Source organism: Ctenopharyngodon idella, chromosome 10, assembly GCF_019924925.1.
Source record: "Ctenopharyngodon idella isolate HZGC_01 chromosome 10, HZGC01, whole genome shotgun sequence".
NCBI classification, from domain to species: Eukaryota; Metazoa; Chordata; class Actinopteri; order Cypriniformes; family Xenocyprididae; genus Ctenopharyngodon; species Ctenopharyngodon idella.
Window position 1 is genome coordinate 40,665,743 of NC_067229.1, and position 21,207 is coordinate 40,686,949.

General features: G+C 36.8%; 1 protein-coding gene across 4 annotated transcripts in view; it reads right to left on the reverse strand.

Annotated features, from left to right (window-relative positions):
- Positions 1-2,768: 2,768 nt before the first annotated feature.
- dclk1a (doublecortin-like kinase 1a) overlaps positions 2,769-21,207 on the reverse strand; it is a 55,641-nt gene continuing 37,202 nt past the window's right edge. For 2 of the 4 annotated variants that reach the window (XM_051910259.1, XM_051910261.1), the window contains 12 exons: positions 20,141-20,235; positions 13,948-14,032; positions 11,945-12,120; positions 11,717-11,836; positions 9,506-9,652; positions 7,204-7,337; positions 6,965-7,042; positions 6,531-6,627; positions 5,839-5,919; positions 5,593-5,706; positions 5,264-5,337; positions 2,769-4,054 (listed from right to left, as the gene is read on the reverse strand). In XM_051910259.1, coding sequence (XP_051766219.1) covers positions 3,997-4,054; positions 5,264-5,337; positions 5,593-5,706; positions 5,839-5,919; positions 6,531-6,627; positions 6,965-7,042; positions 7,204-7,337; positions 9,506-9,652; positions 11,717-11,836; positions 11,945-12,120; positions 13,948-14,032; positions 20,141-20,235 — 1,259 coding nt within the window. In that variant the 3' untranslated portion in view covers positions 2,769-3,996. Of the gene's footprint in view, positions 4,055-5,263; positions 5,338-5,592; positions 5,707-5,838; positions 5,920-6,530; positions 6,628-6,964; positions 7,043-7,203; positions 7,338-9,505; positions 9,653-11,716; positions 11,837-11,944; positions 12,121-13,947; positions 14,033-15,774; positions 19,860-20,140; positions 20,236-21,207 lie in introns of those variants that run through there. The other 2 variants (XM_051910263.1, XM_051910262.1) reach the window with 2 other exon arrangements.

A 21,207-nucleotide genomic window follows, 5' to 3' on the forward strand; every position in this document is an offset into this window, starting at 1 on the left:
TCTAATAAATTATCTATTGCAATATTATTATCGTTGTTGTTGTTTAGAGCTTAAAAATATAAAAGTGACATCAGATCATAACCAAACTGAACAAGCTCAGATCAAACATTTCTGTTCATATTTGTTCTGCTTTAATTTTAATGTTTAGCATTTTGGTTACTTTTAAAACCTATTAAAACTAAGCAATCATGTCTTATTTCCACAACTTGGGAATACACAGCCCTGAAAATAGGCTATATATATAAAGGGCTATACAGACATCTAGTGGCTACATTATGGTATTACAGATTATTTTTTAGTCTTTTGATAAAGAAAGTGTTTTCGTAGCTGGAAGGCAGAGTTTGCACTGTACAACCATGTTGTTTGCATTTTCTTCTTTGAAAACAAAATAGCAGCGAAATTTCCATGAATTGAAAGCGTTTATCCCAGCGGGAAGCATCGTTTACACTAGCAGCAGCAATTATCTGCGTCTGAGGAGATTGTAGACGGGTGTTATTTGCGCATGCACCAGCGGGTGGCTCACGTGAGTCATCACTGGCAACAGAACCTGGAACTGTATAATCAAGCAGCGCTTAATATAGTGTTATTATGGCAAAATAATGATTTATTTAGTTTTAAATGAAAACATTGTAATCCTGATAGTATTCCCCTTTTTTTCAAAATGTAACTGTAGTCTGATTACTACGTTTTTTTGACGTAACTGTAACGAATTACAGTTACTGGATTTTTGTATCCTGATTACGTGTATTCCGTTACTCCCCAACCCTGCTAATATAATATAAGCTAAACTAGGAGGCTAATCGGGTAGATGTATGCTATGCTTATAGCCCATAAGCTAACTAAAAAACAGTAAGAATGAGAGATGCTTGATTTCACAACCTATAGCTTCAGTTATATACTATATGAACCATGTAATTTAAAAGACATTAATGGTCATTATAACATAGTATATTATAAAGCCTATAAGTGATATTAAAAGATCAAATTGTGCACACACCAATTTTTCTGTATAGTATGCTTTATTAGTGTTTACTAAGTTTTGTCTAAGTACATTAAGCGTTTTCTTTATGTGAGGAAAATGTTTAACGTGTAATTAAACATATTGCGTTCATTTATATGGGCTCATCTGATTTTCTGTACATAGTATGCTTTATTAGTATGGTGTTTAATGAGTTTGGTCTGTTAATAACACGGTCTTAGTAAATTAAGCCACGTTAAGCGTTTTAGAATGTCCTCAATTTTGTGCTTTCCAGCTTAGAAACAACACAATGGTGAAAGTGAAACTCAATGAAAATAAACTTTACCAAAATGTGGCTTTGTCATTTGTATTTATTTATTACAGATTCATAATTTCTGATCCGCTTGAATATGTAAGTGCTCACGCCATGAATAATGTACGAAAACACGTTTAGAAACGTTATTTGCGATAAAGCTCGTTGCGATCACTCTCCGTGTTCATAAAGCAGCACACATTTGATTCATTTTTCAGCTTCTCTCAGTAAGAAATCATGTATTTGTTCCATTTAAGTCCAGTAAAACTTTGGTGTAACGACTCCACAATATAATTCATTTCAGAGGGTCATGCTGTTACGTTATCCCTTAATGCTAACATTAAGACATTAGGGCGATATGATGATATGCTAGCTGAGATCAATCTATATTGTGTTTATTATTTTATCTGGCAGATATATCGGTGCCACTTGGTTATTAAAAACTGCAATAGGGAAATCACTCGTGTGTGTGGTACGATAGTAGGTGGCAGTATAATTTCTATGCGTGTGTATGTGTCGTGTCCTGGCCACGACTGAGCGATCGAATGAACACAAGAAGAGATTCAAATATTAGTCCATTTATTCTAAGCAAGTGCAAGCAGCTCTTTAAAAAAATTAACCCAAATACAGTCGTTTTTTCATCTGGTGATTTGTGATTTCATTGCAAACTCCTTGGGGTGTCCTAAAACATGGCGGCGACTACCCAGAATGCAATGCGCAGTGACGTACTTTCCCGAGCAGCGCTGCGCTCGTTGTCCTTTGACTTTCGGTTGTATTTCCACAGCGATCTTACGTATTTATGAATGAACTGCTCGTTTTAAAATCTTTCCGGTCTACTGACATTTGTTAAGACATCTGCTTTAAACATACAATGCCCATGATAACTTGTTAACTCTACAACAAGTAAATCCACTTCACAAGCTAGTAATTCTTTGACAGAAACGCCATAGAAATATACAGAGATACCGCAAAAACGGAAGTTCAAAGACAATATTATAAAGATGGCGGCGCACTTGTTTCTCTGGCGAATAAGGTCTATAATAATAGCCTATTAAGTGAATAAATGAACATCAATACATTCTTTTTTATAACTGAATTATTTTGACATTTAAAACAATTGCATTAAAGATGATTGTGAATACATGTATGGCAAATGCGTGTATAAACTATCAGGCTAATCGGGTATCTGTATGCTATGCTAGTACTTATGGTAACTAATACAGACATTAATGGTCATTACAACGTAGTTCAGCATTTATCATAACATGATTTTGTAGGAATGGTAATCAGGCACTAATGAGAGTACCTATTAAAAGTTATTTGAGCCAATGTCCCGCTCTTCTTGCTATATTTTGAATGAACCTGGCGGATTCTATTGGCCCCTAGTGGTGAGGTGGTGTCGGCAGGGCTGGAGGTCATAAAAGCTCCCGAACGACCGTGAAATAAAGTGATAAATGAATAGCCTAGGTAAAACAACATCAATAAACAACAACAAAATGAGGTTATGATATATTTTTTAATAAGATAATGTCTCAAATTATAATGTAAGAGCCACTCTGTATTCCATGCACTAATGAGAGAATACAATGACACCGTAAGCAGGGCTATGAGTTACTAGAACACCTCTTACTGCACTTCAGGAACACTCAACCCTAATCTAACCTCCTGACACCAACAGCAGCGCTTCTCATTACACAGCACTACCAATGAATGAATGTCCTGCATTAATGAAATGGAATTAATCAGAACGAACCGTTGGCATTTGTATTTCCAAGAGCTGACCCTGTATTAAGGAATGTTGCTTATGTCTTTCCCTCAATGCATTTGTGCTTATGTTCCATATACTTAAAAACTGCAAAAATGGTTAAATGTGACTTACATTGTCTAGATAAGATAAAGAAATATATTGTCAATATCAAAATAATTGAAATTATATTATTTACACTGATTACAAAACAAGGTCCCCATCTCACGTATGAACAAGTGCTGTGCGTCCAGTACTGTGACCACAAAGGGAAGGAAATCCAGATACAAGTTTATCTCTTAAGAGGTATCGGCAATGCAAACCATTTTCAGTCTGCTTAGAGAGGTTTTTGGGAACACGGAATACTAATTACCAAGAATGACATTAGCTAATCAGTTATAGTGTCCTTACAGATTCCTTCTGGAGCATATGAACAATACCGGACCAATAAAAACATCAAATTTCTAAGGTGCTTCAACAGAAAAAGAGGATATTTTTGAAGTTGAATAAAAAAAGAAAATGTATTCTTTATGTATAAATAGATGAAAAAGTTATTATAATGACCATAAATAAACAAGAAACCCCCTTCTTGACGGTCATCGTTTACCCTGCACCTTTATGTGATCAGATTACAAAATGGTTCGGTTCAGTTCATCAGTCCACTCGGCCGCGTTCCGAATCCTCATAAACCCTTCTCCTCTTTTAGTGCCCTTTCCACTCGCTCTCTTTCCTTTCAATGCTAGAAAGGGGAGAAGAGGGAGCGAACAGTCTCCGTGGAGCAGGCGGAAAAGTCTTCAGACTCGGGCGTGGTGGTGGTGGTGGCGGTGGTGGTAGAGGGACATGGACTGGATAATAGGGCTGGAGCAGGAAGTCCAGTGGGCGGCTGGGACGTGGGGTCGAGGTGCAGACCGGGGCACAGACGGGGCGTAAAGGCTGGAATGTGGAGGCTACAGGTCGGCTGGGTGGTCCAGGGAGCTGCGCTCACATTCTGGTGGCGTCCTCGTCGGAAAATCTGCCTCTCCTTATCAAGAGCGGTGGTCTGATGGAGGAAATAAGGAATTTTAGTCTAAGTTACAATAGATTTTGCCATGTCATTCCAATTCTGTATTATGTCTGAGACAGAATGTCCAAACTCAAAGAAAGTGGATAGTTGTCAAAGCTTGGACATTCTGCTTGGACGTTGGACATTGTCTTTAGAAGACATATATACACTGGAATAATATGAGGGTGAAAACAATAATAATAATAATAATAAAAAAACATTTTTGGGTGATCCCTTTAATTAAAATAATTTTAAAAAATGACATTTGAAAAATCACAATAATAATAATAATAATAATAATAACAAATTAAAAGTAAATACACTATCGTTCAAAAGTCTGGTGTCAGTAAGATTTTTTTTGCTCTTTTATGCTCACCAAGGCTGCATTTATTTAATTAAAAATACAGTAAAAATGGTAATATTGTGAAATATTTTTACAATTTAAAAGAACCGTTTTAATATATATTATAAAATGTAATTTATTCTGAAAAAAAAGCTGAATTTTCAGCATCATTACTCCAGTCTTCAGTGTCACATGATCCTTCAGAAATCATTCTAATATGCTGATTTACTGCTCAATTTTTTTATTATTATTATCAATGAGCTGGTTAATATTTTTGTGGAAACAGTGATACATTTGTTCAGGATTCTTTAAAGAATAGAAAGTTCAGCATTTATTTGAAATAAAGATCTTTTGTAACATTATAATTGTCTTTACTGTCACTTTTGATTCATTTAATGCATCCTTGCTGAATAAAAGTACTCATTTAAAATAAAAATCTTATTATTTACCCCAAACTAATGAACAGTAGAGTACATTTAATACTAATAAATACATGTAATAAATATATTTATTAAAAGTGAATTTCTACTAAAAAAATAAACATGGGTCAACAGTGGGACTGGGTTGCTGAGCATATTTTTTTATGCACAAGGTTGAAGGTCATGAGAAGCTGGTTAGAAGCAGGACAGTGACACAAGCAGCATGTTCAGGTGAAGAGCACATAAAAACATTGCCATTATGTTGAAGCAGATCATGCACATTCTCTCCACCTGGACTGAGAACGTTCACACACATGGGCTGAATGACTGTAGATGGCTAGAGCGCAGCAGCCATCTTTGATCATGACATGAGCAGGATTCAGTGCTCACACTGGGGTTCAACAAGACAGGGGCTGGCGTGCTACAGTGGACACATGTCGTTACCTTATCCAAAACATGCCCGGGTTCTGATAGAAATCCAACGACCCTGATCTCTGGATGGAAAAGTCATGGTCGAGCTAAGCGAAGAAAAATCAGTGGAGCTCAATGAACAATGTTCAGATAACATTATAGAAACACTCAAATCATCAGAGGTAGTACTCGCAGTCTATTTTAACTGTTTCAAAGTGAAGTATATCATTTCAAAGTATTTGTAAGCTAATAGTGTTTCAACTCTTTTGCCTGTCCATCACACATGGTGTCTGGTCTTTAATGTTTATTCTTAACTTCAGGAATGAGAACAGAAGCTGTGTCTGGTTTCAATGTGGGCTTACCGTCATGACAGACACTCCTGGGGTGTTGTTGCTGGGTTTGGGCCCGGTGTTAAAGTGCTTCTTGATCTTTCCTGCCACTGACAGCTGGTGCTCGTTTTCTGACAGACCGTCATTCTGAAACAGCCATTGATCTGATCAGTTACTGTAGTTATTAAACAAGAGGACTAAAATGTGTTAAGACTGTGTCATTGTTATAATTTATCAATAAAGATTCATATACAGCTGAGTTTAATCTGAATTACTCACAGTGACCCAGGGATGTTCCAGCACCTGCAGCGCTGTGTATCTCTGATCCACTTCCACCTGCAGCATAGACACGATCAGCTCCTGAGGAGACGGACGGGACACAGAGTTAGCGCCAAACACAAATGCCAATAAATACATATTAATGTGAACACAATGACCACATTAAACATTATTATTATTATTATAAATAATTATAATTAATTATAAATAATAAATAATTAATAAAATAATTAATTACTAATTAAATTATTCATTAAAATAAATAATTATTATAAATAATAATGATAATAATAATATGTGGGCTTTTAAAAAGCAAATATGATAATAAAGTAGGATTTTAAAGCAAAATAATATAATAATAAATAATATATAAGCTTTTTAAAGGAATTCCATTTGATTTTGAACATTCTAAATTTCTAAATTAATTCGTCTATAGTGATAAACTATTTCCTAGTCAAGAAAATAATATATCACTATAGAGAAATCAAAAAATGATCACATTATTAAAATAATCATTTTATTTTGCTTTAAAAAAAGCCCATACATTATTTATCATATTATTTTGTTGTTGTTCTTTTCAAAAATACCCACATATTATTTATCATATTATTTTGCTTTTCAAAAAACCCAAATAATATTTATTATCATATTATTTTCCTTTTTAAAAATCCACTATTACATATTCCACTTACTTTGGCTGAGTCGGATACATTGTCCCAGTACGGGGGAGGGAATTCTAACTGTCCCAGCAGTATCTGGTCAAACAGAGCTTCTTGATCATCAGTGCTCCTGAAATACAGAGTGCAACTTCAAATATACATCAACAGGGGGAGCTCGTTGCATTGCGTTTACGGATAGTACCATAGATAGCCACAGGGAGGCGCAATAACATCTTACATAACCTTACAGCTTTGATTACATTACTCGAAGTGCACTACATACCAGCAAGAATGTATTTAAGAATGAATCTTTGACATGCGACCCACTTTTTTTTTTACTGATAAATTCATTGTTTTGATGGTAATTACAGGATTTTTTTTTAAACAACTTCGAAAAGCATATAAACGTTAAAAAATAAAAAAATATATAATCTTTAGCCACATTTTCTCATACACACTGAACTTACCCACGAAATGGAGGAAAGCCACAGAGGAGAATATATGTGATGACTCCAGCGGCCCAGATATCTACCTTAAGGCCATACCTACAATACAGCAAGCGAAAGGGTGTTGTTTTAGTTTTATTGCTCTAAATAAAAGAATCATAACAATCACTACTCTATGCTTAACAACAACATCACATGAGTCCATGAAAATATCACACATTCAATGATCCAGATTTGTGCAAACATGATAAAATATTCACCCGGTCTCTGCGATAATCTCTGGTGCTACATATGTGGGTGTTCCACAGACAGTGTACAGGGGTCCGTCTACCACGGTGGCCAAGCCAAAGTCGCCCAGCTTCAGCGATTTGCTTCCGTCTTGGTGCTCGTAGACCTGTGAATAAAAGCAAAGAGCGATATTAGATCTGGGAGCAAAATCAACCTAGATCCTTCAAAGCAATCTTTGAAAATGACATATCCGGCTCTCAAAAATCCCAAGGTGAGCATATGTGCAGATCAGTGTCAAAAATATGCACTCGCTTCAAATAAACAGATATTTGTGCATTTAATGTCTTTAACCTAAATCCCACTGATGCTAAAAAGGAACCGAATCCATTGAGCATCCTAAGCTTGGCTGGCTTTGTGTTTGCTGTTATATAATATGTAAAGTGGTGCATTATGAAAAAACCTCATTCTGCATTTGACATGCATGCTTCCAGCCACAAGCGATTATCTTCGACACACCGAGAGTGAGCGAGTGCATATGTGAGCCAGTGCACGGCTCTTTCTAGCTCACTGGAGTGCAGTTGAGAAACAGAGTCTTACTTACTGCTACCAGAACACATTTTCAATTGTAAGTTCCACAGCTTTAACAGACAAATTCCCCAGCTCATAAACAGGGCTTAAAGGGATAGTTCACCAAAAAATGAAACTGTCTGACCAACATTCTTTAAAACATTTCCTTTTGTATTCAACAGAAGAATTAAACTCATACAGGTTTGGAACATCATGAGGGTGAGTAAATGACAGAATTTTCATTTTTGGGTGAACTATCCCTTTAAAGTTTAAATGCACTGGTCCATTTTGAGATTTTGGCCTATTTTGCCTCCATAACTTGCCTTCTTTCAGACTAGTGGGAAAAAACATCCAAAATACACATTTAAGGTTTTAATTTTATTACACTATCTATTTGTCCACTTCAAAAGCACTTATCATTTTCCAATCTATATTCTGAAGTTTTTACAAAGGGCTTTGTTTATACAGTATAGCCTACACCATCTTTGTGTAGAGCAACAATTCTTTTTTTCAGATCCTCAGAGAGTTCTTTGCCATGAGGTGCCATGTTGAACTTCCAGTGACCAGTATGAGAGAGTGAGAGCGATAACACCAAATTTAACACACCTGCTCCCCATTCACACCTGAGACCTTGTAACACTAACGAGTCACATGACACCGGGGAGAAAAAAATGGCTAATTGGGCCCAATTTGGACATTTTCACTTAGGGGTGTACTCACTTTTGTGGCCAACGGATTAGACATTAATGGCTGTGTGATGAGTTATTTTGAGGGGACAGCAAATTTACACTGTTATACAAGCTGTACACTCACTACTTTACATTGTAGTCATTTCTTCAGTGTTGTTACATGAAAAGATATAATAAAATATTTACAAAAATGTGAGGGGTGTACACACTTCTGTTAGATACTGTATATAATTTGCCTGATTTATATAATATAGATTATAGATTTTTTCTGGCTGTTGACAGTATTTTCTGATTTATGGAGTGATAAAAAGTAATTTACACTGTAAAGCTACCTTTAACTCTAATATGCCGACAAAAAGAAAGAGGAATTTTGAACCTGGCTTTATCCAAAGTTCAGATTTATGTTCTGGACATTTATGCAAATGAGTGCATATTTATTTAGATAATGCCACATTTGAATATTTATTCATAACATTTCAGAAAACTTGTAATACAAAACAATTGTCTTAAATGTACTGATTAATCAACTGGGGAACTTGAAGTATGGTGATATCTAATTGTTAACAGTTTTACCCTATTCACCTGTGGTGTCTTGCCATAATAAACAACACTTCCATCTTGAATCAGTAGAGGAAGTGGCTGCGTATCAGCCATTGATTCATGAATGATGTCTGGTAAAAGGTTCATACGCGAACAGCCTTGGAGAACAGTACAGTCTGTGAACTGTCAATGTGTGAGTCACATCTCAGTTCTTCCGCTGCAGAAGTGATATCACACGTATACAGTCAGTCAGTAGGTGGCTGGTCTAGACTCAGTCAAAGAGCTCGCAGCAATCATCTCTCTTTCTCCAAACACACTTATATAGTTCCAGCCCACAAGACCTATGAGTTTCATCCGTTCCTTTCCTCTACACAACACGTACACACAGGAACGCACGTTTGTGGAGGCTGGTGATCTTTACGATGTGATAACAACAGCGCTTGAGTGTTAGACATGAGATATTTGCTCAGGATGTCATTCTCAGAAGTATGTTTTGGAAAAGAAGGAAAGAAGGAACGATAGCGTGTTGATATCTTACCAAAAGGTTCTCTGGCTTGATGTCTCGGTGAACGATGTTAAGGCTGTGTAAGTACTTAATAGCATTGGCCAAGTTGTACAGCATGCCACTGGCGTCCCGCTCAGTGTATCTGTTGGCGGAGGTGATGGCATCAAAAAGATCTCCTCCCTAAAAATAAGAACAAAGTAAGAAATTGAGTAGTCATCTTCACTGTATTAAATACTGTATGCATTGATTCTTATTAATGCTACTAAAGCTATTCAGCCAAGAGAAGTGAGTATTTTATTTTATTTTTGTAATTTGATTAACATTTACAGCTTAGACGGCAGCGGGTATAGTAGGCTGCTGTCACTTTAAGACCTAATGCACAGATACAACGCACACCAGATTTCTTTCCAAACTGTTTAGGTTAACCGACTGTGTCTACATGAATAATCGGCAAGACTGCCGTTTTGACATATTTTTGTGTGAATTTGATTTGAGCGCGCTTGTGTCAGTCATCGCGAGTACAGCACTGAGTTCTTATTGCGTTTAATAAGAGCTGGTTCGCGTTTTTTGCCTTAAAAAACACAAGACGCAGGGCAGTGGAATGGGGGAAAAAGCATGGTCTCTGACTTTTTAGCTTGTCAGAATGTACGAGAATGCATGTGCGAGACGCAAAGGGTCAAAGAAGTCTGTCTTGCGCGTTTTAAATAGAAAAACAATGGAAAAACAGCGCAAAAATGCGTTCTGTGTGAACGGCCCATAAATCATTTTAACATCAAGCACTTCTTGTGCTTTATTTTCTCATTCAAGCATTTTCAAGCACATTTGCTTATCTACGGTATTTGAAGAAAAAAAATCAGACGGAGAATCTCACCTGCGCATAAGCAACTTCTTTCCACACGACTGGTTAGACTCTCAACTTACTCCACCCACACACGTACAGTGGAGAAAATGTCAGAGACAGAGACTGTTATCTCTAATATCTATCTTTAAAGAAGTTAAAATTTGCAGTATGGGAATGAAAATGGAATTACAGTATAACGCAGATGTCACGTAAAACGCGCAAATTGATGGATGGATGAATAAATCAAAAGTAGAGCTGTACAATAAGTCAAATCGCGACAAGGTCTGTGAATATTAAAGCGCAAAATGACTGCTATATAAATCTGCTTGTTCTGCGTGTCTTTGTGTGAATAAGCTGCGCCATTTCGTCTACTACATACTCAAGTTCGCGTGACGCTCGTGGTGTTTTCAGTGTCTGCCATCTCACAATATGAGGACGTGAACACATGAACATCTCCAGAACTTCTCTGAGAGAAGGCTTAATAAACATTTTGATCATTTTACTAGAGAAAAACTATTGACAAATACACTCCGAAACCGAAAGGTCTTCACTACAACCCATCAAAATAAAAGTTTGGTTTAACTTGAAGAAATTATGACAGAAATATATTACTATTGTACAATAGTATGCACTTCTCTAAATAATAAAAATAATAATACAATTTATTTAAGGAATATAATTTTTGTCCATGTTTTAACTTAAATCTCTAAAAAATAATAATAATAAAAGGAAAAAAGTTGTTACATTTTTATTTGATTACATTTCAAAACATTAATTAAATTGTTAGTTTTCTGCATTAATTTGATTACCACACTTTTTAATAATATATTTATATTAAATCAAAAAAAAAAAAAATTCTGAATAAAATACATTTCATGGGAGTCTATTATTCTTTTAAAAAAATTTAATTATTAATGATAAAAATAAGTTGTTAATCTAACCCACAATCAATTATTACATTTAAATGATTAGACATGTTTTTGATGATTGAAATTTGAAAAAACAAAACAAATGGCTTCAAGTTTGTTATAATAAAGCATTTGCTCAACCAAAAAACAAAGCAATGTGGTATTTCCACATTCACAAAATGATCTACATCACAAGAGTTTTCTTGAGGTCGAGCAGTTTATACACAGCAGGCAGAAAGTTCATGGTGGCCTGGTTTGCCGTTTGCATGACAGAAATCCCCTCAAAGAGTCGAGTAAGTAGAACAGCAGCTTAAAATAACGCTCGGTTCAACACAGCCAGCACAACTGCACAAGGCGGCCATTACATGGACCCACCAAGAGCTAAAATTCATCTGGAACTCCTCAAGATGTTTAAAACTCTGTAACTGGAGTTTTGATTTACATTTGTTTTCACCTCAGGTTTGTACAGGTGCATTAAAATGCTATAGTACACACCTTTACAAGCTCCATGACCAGGTAGAGTTCACTGTAAGTGTCCATTTCCTCAATCAGCAGCACAATGTTTGGATGTTTCACTCTTCTTAGGATAGCCACCTCATTCTGGATCATATGCTCCTGTGCAGAAGAAAAAAATCAGAATAAAAAAAAGGTATTGTATAAATCTTCATAAAAATAGTAATATAAGCATTTTATTGACAATATCATAATGCTTCCATATCTCACCTTCCCTCTGCATTTGCCTTTGTTGATGATCTTCAGAGCGTACGCCCTGCCAGTTGAGTGCTCCACACATTCATGGACCACTGCAAAATTCCCGTCTCCGATCATTCGGCCGACTTTGTACCGATCTGAAATGGAGCTAGGGACTGTGGGTATCGGCGTCTCCTCCAAGGGCTCGGCTGCAGACGATAAGGAAGAAAATTAGAGCAAGACTGAGTGGGCCTCATTCAGAATCATTTTTATGACTAAAATCTCTGTAGGCAGTTGAGGAATTTGATTCCAGACCAACATTCCTAGTCTGAGAATCTCTTTGAATGCAGCTCAAAGAACAAGACGATAAACATGCATTCGGTTCACACCTCATGCGTCTTTCATTAGTGCGTTACAGTCAGCTACACCATGTACACTGAAGCGGAAATGATTGTATAATGAACACCTATGTAAAGCCTTCAAATGTTGACCTTCACTGCAGACATATTCTTGAGATACTCTATAAAGCTTTCATTAGTAAAGGGCCTTCTCATTAATAAATTCATCAACCTGCCAAATCTGCATAAGATCACAGTTCTTGAACAGCACAAATGTAGGCCTTGATCTCTTTGTAAGGAAGTCTGAATACATTTATATTGCATGGTCATGCATAATGGTCGATTGACTGCCATGTTTAAAGGGATAGTTCACACAAAATTGAAAATTATCCCATCTTCTTTCTGACGAACACAATCAGAGTTACATTAAAAAGTTTCCTGGCTCTTCCTAGCCTTATAATGGTAGTGAATGGGGCTCGACATTTTGAAGCCCAAAAAAGTGCATCCATCCATTATAAAAGTAATCCACATGGCTCCATGGGGTTAATAAATGCCTTCTGAAGCGAAGTGATGGGTTTTTGTAAGAAAAATATCCATATCATATTTATAAGGAAAATACTGTACTTAAAAATATAAACTGTAATAACTGGCTTCCAGCAACAGCCATATGCAAGTCGAGTTCCGGCGGAAGAGTGACCTCTGACCCGATGTATGACGTAGGAGTTGTGTAAGCTTGGACGCCTCGTGGTTCAAACAAATAGGGCTGGGCAACAAACTCAAGCTCTTCATCTTTTTTATCAAAATCCTCCGACATTTCTCTTTAAAAATTCTCGTTTTAGACTTCTAATTCGTGATCTGTGTTTTGTTTTGCTCTATCCTCTGCGCTTCCGCGTTCGCCAATACATCATTTGTTTGGTCAGAGGTCACTCTTCCAGAACTAGACTCGCGTACGAAAACTAACGGAAGCCAGTTATTATAGTTTATAAAGTTTTAAATATGGATATTTTTCTTACAAAAATGCATCGCTTCGCTTCATAAGGCATTTATTAACCCCCTGGATCCATATGGATTACTTTTATGATGGATGGATGCACTTTTTTTGGGCTTCAAAATCTCAAGCTCCATTCACTACCATTATAAAGCTAGAAAGAGCCAAGATATTTTATAATATAACTTCGACTGTGTTCGTCTGAAAGAAGATGAGGGTGAGTAAATCATGAGATAATTGTCATTTTTGGGTGAACTAACCCTTTAACAGTCTAAACCTAGTGATGCTATTGTTAACTAAAACTGTAACTATAAAAAATCGTTTTTGTGCTAAAGCTTAAGTAAAATTAAAAAAAAAATGCAAACATTAGAACAAACATTAAAAAAAACCCTTAAACCTAAAAATGTTTTGATTCCATTTAGTAGCCAAGGCAAAATTTCAATTTTTGTTTACGTTTTTTAAGTTTAAGTACTAACATTACTAAAACTGAAATAAAAATAATTTTAAGCTAAATAGAAACATAAAAAAAAATGTTTCTATTATAAAAAAATAACTAAATAATAAAATGACAAACGCACGTGTCAAAATTACTCAAATTTAAACGACAAAATATAAAAATATCAAAAATAAATAAATAAATAAATAAAAATACTATAATAGTATATAAATAATACTAAAATAATACTGTCTGAACCAGCTCGATCTCTTACCATCGCTCACAGACCCTTCCTCCTCATCCATACTGCAGACTTTGGTAGAGGCCAGAGACACAGAGGAACCGCTGTGCTGGGATCCCTGTGAGGAAGAGAAGATGCCATTAAACCAGAAACCAACTACATTGCAGTACATGTTCAGTGTGTGTGAGAAATAAGTCTAAAAACCACCGACAACCACCTAACTTCAAATATACTGAAACTGAGAAACCGCTCCCTGGGTATTTCGCTCACTTTCTACCTGTGCTGGATATCCCCAAACTGCCGCGTGTGCTATTCCCGTCAAGAGACGGTCGGCACCCTTGGGACACAATCCTCATTCTCACTTTTAAACACAGCAGCACCGTGTTAGGACAAAGCCAGTTAGCGCATCAGTGTTTCTTTGCTGGTTTCCATGGCAGCACCAAGTGTGAGCGGAGTTACTGGCTGTGTTGTAAATTGGTTTTCGCTCCCGGTTGCCGCCAGTCAGGGTGCAGGGACCCTTTCAAGTCCGCGCGGAGTGTAATTGGAATGATGTCTCCGGGAGCACCGCGCTTTCCTGACTGCTGGGAGAACTCAAATGGATTTGATTGGACGGTAGCGGAGTGCGAGTGCTGCCCCGGTCGCACCTCAGAGGGACGGCGGCGGTGTAAGGAGCTGCTAATGGCGAGAACGAAGCGCAAATATGCCGAGACGAAACAGTGGATGGGTCAGGGAGGGTCAGCACTCCTACACGCACTGTTTGATAATGTCAGTTTGAGTGGCTGCATATGAGACGGGCAAGGCAGGGCTGTTGTTTAAGTGTCATCAGAAACAGTTTTGACTCGAGAGAGTGTGAGTGCGCGCGCGTTTCCGCATCCTTTTTCTATTTCATTCAGATCACAGTTTGTCCTGGCGCTATCAAAACTCTTGTTACCATGGAAACTGTTGGAGTGTACTAATAATATTTTCCCTCTGCGAGACAGGAAGCAGCCAGAGACGAGCCCATATAAGGCATCTTCCTGTTTCCTGGCTGAATGCTAGGTCAGATCACTCCAAACAGACTTTCACAGATTTTCTGTGCTCTTTCTCAGGAGCGAAAACAAACAAAATGTATTCAGTCCTTTTGATTTGCCTCTCATTTAATTTTAGAATCCACTTATCAATATTACGTTATGTTATATCCATGTGCACATGCAAATGTAAGTAGGCCTACTCAGTTGCATAATAGTCTGTTATTCAGCATCTGCGCAATTATGATGCTCATAACACAAATTTACCTCAATGATCCCCAATTTAGAGTCGCAGTAACACTATCAAACCATTCTTTATAAGTGAAACAATTAGCAGGCTCAGTATCAATAACAATGACGCATTATTACATTTTAAGGTCACTCTTGTCATTTTTGTTGCAGACTAATTACATAATGGCTTGAATGACTGATTTAATGCCTGAGATGATTTTGTTTTGTGGAGATTGTGATGCAATGGGGAAATTTAATGCAATGGCCGGGCAGGATCCTGCTGTTTTCATCAGAATCGCTGCTACTCGTTCCCTCGCTCTGGAATCTCGGAGGTTTTGGGGAAGAGATGTAGACATGCTTCTTAGCTGCAACTCCATTAAGACTCCATAAGAGTCACTTCAGGACATTTGGTAATTACACCTGTAATCTAACTAACTCTACGACCGAACACATTCATTTGTTTTTGAAATGCAGGACCATCATTAACACTAATGATTGTGCAGTGCAAAATACAAAATTTGGGATAAATAAAATGTGATTAAAGCAACTCCAAGCCAAACAGTCCCAAATAAATCGAAGAGGACTGAAAAGATTTTGTAAAAAACACCCAGTGGAACTCATATTAGATAAAGAGACTTACTGTTTAATGTATTTAGCATCTTCAATCATACGTGCGTGATGGAATGGTTTCATGACATGCTTTATGGAAAATAAACATAATTCTAGACAACACATTAAAAACAATGACCAGAAAATGACATGATCTTCTCTTCCTACACATGAAAACCTCTAAGAATTATGATACAAAACTAATAGAAAAACAGAGATAACTGCATGATTGACAATAAAGCAAAGATATACAGGACAATATAACTGAGCAGAAACAATAAGGTACAACAAACAGCAAAACAATGAGAACCAATAGAACACAAGAGGACTGAAAACTACTGCACAGACAGAGAAAAAGAAGTGGTAATATTTACATGGTATCTGACAGAATGCAAGGAGTCTATATTCTGAAATGAATATGAAGTGACCAGTTAAAGGAATAGCTCACTCAAAAATGAAAACACTTGACTTGAGACTATTAATTTTTAAATCAATGTTTATGGAATGAATGAAAACACATGCACACATACACACAATGTCATTTAAACATCCAAAATGAAAAAATACAGGTGAAAAAACACCAAAGGAAAATGTGAGGAGCATGCAACCCAACAGACAGTCTGAGGAACATCATTACATAGAGAATGTGTTTTTATGAAAATCTGAATTTGAATTGGCCATGCCCACAGGATGTGGAATTAAGAACAGGAATCTTTGTCCATCACAACAACAAAATAAGAAAAAGAAGGAATTCTGCATCCTGTTTGCTACCTAAAATCTGAAAACAGGTGCATTCTCAATTCAACCCTGAACAGCACTCAACTTTGATAGAGAGAGACAGGTGTGATTTTGAGAATGATGCTGAGCTTAATGGCCTCACTTTTCATGTTACGCAACACACAAAACAGCCTCCCTAGTTAACCAACCATACAAAACTGACAAACAAAATCTCCATTTAATCTCACAGCTTTGATACAAATGAAATTGTAACCTCATTTATCTCGATCCCACCTTGTTTACCCTGACTGAGATGGATTAGCACACTATGAATCAAGTTTCATTCCTGTTTTAGATGTGTTTTGACATGGATTAAAAATGTATTTGTCGCCATAGCATCAATTATTCCAAATTCTTCTCCAGAGAAATGGAGGGTTCGTGGAAAAAAGAGAGATGAAGAAGGAGATATGCCTAAGGATACAGAGGCCACACACACACACACACACACGCATATATATTCCCAGTATAGAGCCTCCACTCTTGTGTGCCTCATTTCTGAAAGTGGGTCATGCGTTGAATCCAATTCACAGCCCAGGCTTGAGCGGTAAAGCTAATTAATAATAAATCAGTAGTAATGATCAGTGTTTAAATCATTCAAGTGGAAGCAGTAAGGTCATTTAAAACTGTAGCATAAGCAATCAGAGATGGATTATAATGGGTAATCTTTGGATTTTCAGGAGAATGTAATGCTAGCGGAGAACTGCTGTAATCACACACATTAGCAATGTATTTGCGTACACTGCAAGCTAATTGACTAACCAAACCACAAAGCAGCAATAACAACATTCGGAGACTCATATAAATTCATAAGCCAGATAAAGAAATGCCTGCTTCTTCCGAGCCATTTGGAGAGAACATTCAGTTCTTTTGCATTTGTATCATATTTATGTAAATGTTTTTTCTCCCTCCTTCATTCACAGAACTCTACTGGAGGGAGGAGGGGTGGGGTTCAAAGCCTGACCCACTTATGCAGGAGATGGTTGTAAAGACGCTGAGATGCGTCTCTGCTTTGGGCAGATCCGACTGTCCCAAATTCTCATTCTGCAACAGCAATGAGCTGAGAGCAAAGCCATCTGACAGAATCAAACCGCAGAGAGATCATCCAACTTCAAGAGCTCAGACTGCGGTGCGAGATAAGTGAAAAGTATGAAGAGAATCTGAGAGTCTTTCCTAGTGGGTGGAGGGCGAACACAAAGTGCCGAGCATGTCTCTGTCTCTCTGCCGGCACGTCGACTCAGTCACTTTTAGAGTCATTAAAAGTCAAGACTCTTCCACAAGAGGAAGTTTAGCCAATTCTATTCCAATCTGGAACAATTTCTAATATAAAAAGTTGAACATATCTGTACTTTCTCTTAAAGATGCAGTCAACATTTTTTTGTTTATTTATATTGGTGAGAATTCAATGTCATTTTCAGTTTTCAGCTGTAGTGCTACTGTAGACATACCCTATTTGTAGTAAACAATTAATTAATTCTCTGAGCGAAATGATTCGATAATAGTAGGGTCACCAAGAAAAAATGAGTAGCATTCTGCTGGTCATGTGATCTCAACATGGTGGCACTAATATGGCAAACCATGTAAAATAAGGTTTATTATACTACTAGCTTTTATTATGGTACTGAATATGACTGGAATCTTCCTGTATGAGTGTATATGATTTAAAAAAATATATATAATAATGTTGTTTCTTTATGGGTTAACCTTAAAGGGATAGTTTGTAAGCAAGCAGATCACACCCCTGATTGACTACCATAGTATTTTTTTTTTCCTACTATGGTAGTCAATGGGGGGCTAGATTTGCTTGGTTACAAACATTATTCCAAATATCTTTCTTTGTGTACAGCAGAACAAATAAAAATGTATACAGGTTTGGAACAACTTGAGGGGGAGTAAATGATGACAAAAGTTTCAAATTTGGGTGAATTATCCTTTTAACAAAAGTGCACTTTTAAGAGAAAGGCACTATCTAAAGGAAAGAAATGAGAACATGTTGCACATTTAATTTAAACCAGTCGCTTCTCTATGAGCCTACACCATCTGAACCTATTTAAGGTCAGAGGAAAGCTCCAGTTTGATAGTGGCTAAGAGTTTCTGATTAATCTATACTGGTTCAATATCAGCACGTGATTTCACTGGCTGTAAAACAGAACTTTAACTGCCTGCAGCTGGATCTGAAGAGTCTCAAAAGCTCAACAGTTTGAACATTTGGATGCTGTAGTGCATTTTAGTCATGGAGAGCTAAGAAGAAAATGGAAGACTCTAGACAGCGAGACAGTCAAAGTAATCACTAGGATTTGAGGCTCATATTATAACCTAAGAGAGAAACTCTGGACTGGGTAGGAGAAGTTTCTACTGCATTAAACCTCTTTGCATTAGTCTATCAATTGCAGGATTAGAGACACTTTGATCTGGTCACGTGCACAAACTCCTCCCACTCACACACAAACTGGCCTCTGAAACCAAATGGTAATGCGTTTCTTGGTGGGAAAAAAAATTAATAAATAAACACTTACTGGTGAGTTGCATGTTCCTTTAACAGCATGTATCATGCAATTTCTCTTTCTCAATCAGTCTCAATCAGGATCCAAAATTAGCACTCGCCAAGCACCAAATGTGAGTAAAAAGTGGTTTTGGTGAGTAAATAAAACATTATTCGCCAGTGGGCAGGTAATATTATTAGAAACCGTAGTATATTACATGATTTGAAACAAATTGTAAGAACTATAGTCATATTCTCAATGATGCGAGCGATTCAATCAATTAAAAATGTGCATGTCTTTAACTGACTTGTACTTCAGTGAAAAAATTTAGGAAAAATCTAATGCACGAGTCTTTTTTCTTCAGAACTCCATGTGGTGACACTTATCAGGATATTTCTCACATTAGGTAAAAAAAAAAAAAAGAAATTATTACAAATAAAATCACGAATATGAAGCTGCAAGTGACACAACTTGTCTACCTGTAAATCTGTGAGGGGAAAAAATGCTAAAAACCAAAATAAAATATATTTTTTAAATACAAATCATGAAAAATACAGCCTCATGGGTAAGAAATATTTATGATACATATGGTCAGTTTTCTCAAATACTCGCCATTGGCAGATAATGGCAAAAGTTAATTTTGGATCCTGGTCTCAATGTTACTTGATGATTGCTGCTCTACTACAAGCAGAAGTCAAGCTCAAAGTCCACTAGAGACAGAAAGAGCACATAAAATCTCCAAAAGTGTTGGCCCAGACTAAGGATTGACTGTGGATCATAGCGCCACTTTGAAGAAGTGGGGAAGTTAAGCTGTGCTGTCAATGATGGCCTTGTCCATTTCCTGAGAACATAGAAGGAGCGCGTTATATAGAGCCCGAGATGGTGGCGGAGGGCAATAGGATGTTCTATCTAAGTGGAGATGGGTCTGAACACTCAAATCACACCATATTCTGGATAAACACTGTACAAAGGACACAATTTAACACAATAGAATTGAGTTTAGATGATAGATGATATCAAATGCACCAGATGGACAGCAGAGGTTTATGTTTATATGAGCTAATGTAACAACTTGGCCTGTGAGTGTGTATTAGGGTGATTGAAGAGAGAATGTTGTCTTACCCTGCGTTTCTTCAAGCTCCCCGGGCTGGTGGGGGACGGACTGGGCGACTTTGCAGAATGGGGTGTGGACAGCTGACTAGCTGGGGTCCCATTCACTACAAAGGGGAAAGAGGAAAAATCCTTGAGTTCATTAAAAAAAAAAGTGCACAAAGTTTGTGAATGAAGCTCAGCAAATATTCCAAGAGCCCCCAGGAGGCTGCCAGTGCTCTTATATTCAAAGAGTGAGATTTTCAAAAGCCTGTCTGTGAGTAAGAAGAGAAGAAATCGCCCACACAGCTGCTCCTGCTTCCCACATTCGCATCCCTAAACAAATCCTCTTTGGATAGAGTGCCACACACCCAGTGGCACAAATCCCTCCGTTTCTACACACTCACATCTTCCAAGGCCCATCAGTCATGGTATGACTGAGAAGATCCGAACTCTCAGTCAACACCAAGCTGATTCATATTCACAGGCTACTGCCTGTATTTGCTGATACAGATTAGGAAGCATCTCTTGCCAGTTAAACACTCTCTCTTATGTTACAATGTCACCAGGACATAAAAAACAGCAATTTGTCAAAACAGCAATTTATACAGACCATCAGAATTTAAATAGTACAGCAAAAATAAATATTAGATTTGTAACAGCACCATATTCTTTCTTATTCACTAAAAGCAGCAGCTATGAAGCTTGTAGTGAAGTTATAAAAAAAAAAAAATAAACCAATGAGTTTTAAAAATACATAAAAAATTATAAAATATATATTAATTATGAACTAGGCCAAACTAATTATGTCAGATGCTACTGTCAAAAATTATTCATTTAATATTAATAAACACCATTTATATAAAACATTGGAAACATATAGCCTATATATGGTTCCAATTACTTGCTGTTAAAATGCTTAAAATGACATGAGGGATGACATAAACATTTTACATTCTCATTAATTTACAGAGTAGTGATAAATTGTACATTTCTAAACTAATTTATTTTGTAGCAGACAAATATGAGAATATCATATCAAGTCTGAGAGACATAGCGCAAAAAAAAAAAAACTCAGTTAAAGACATTTAAACAAAATG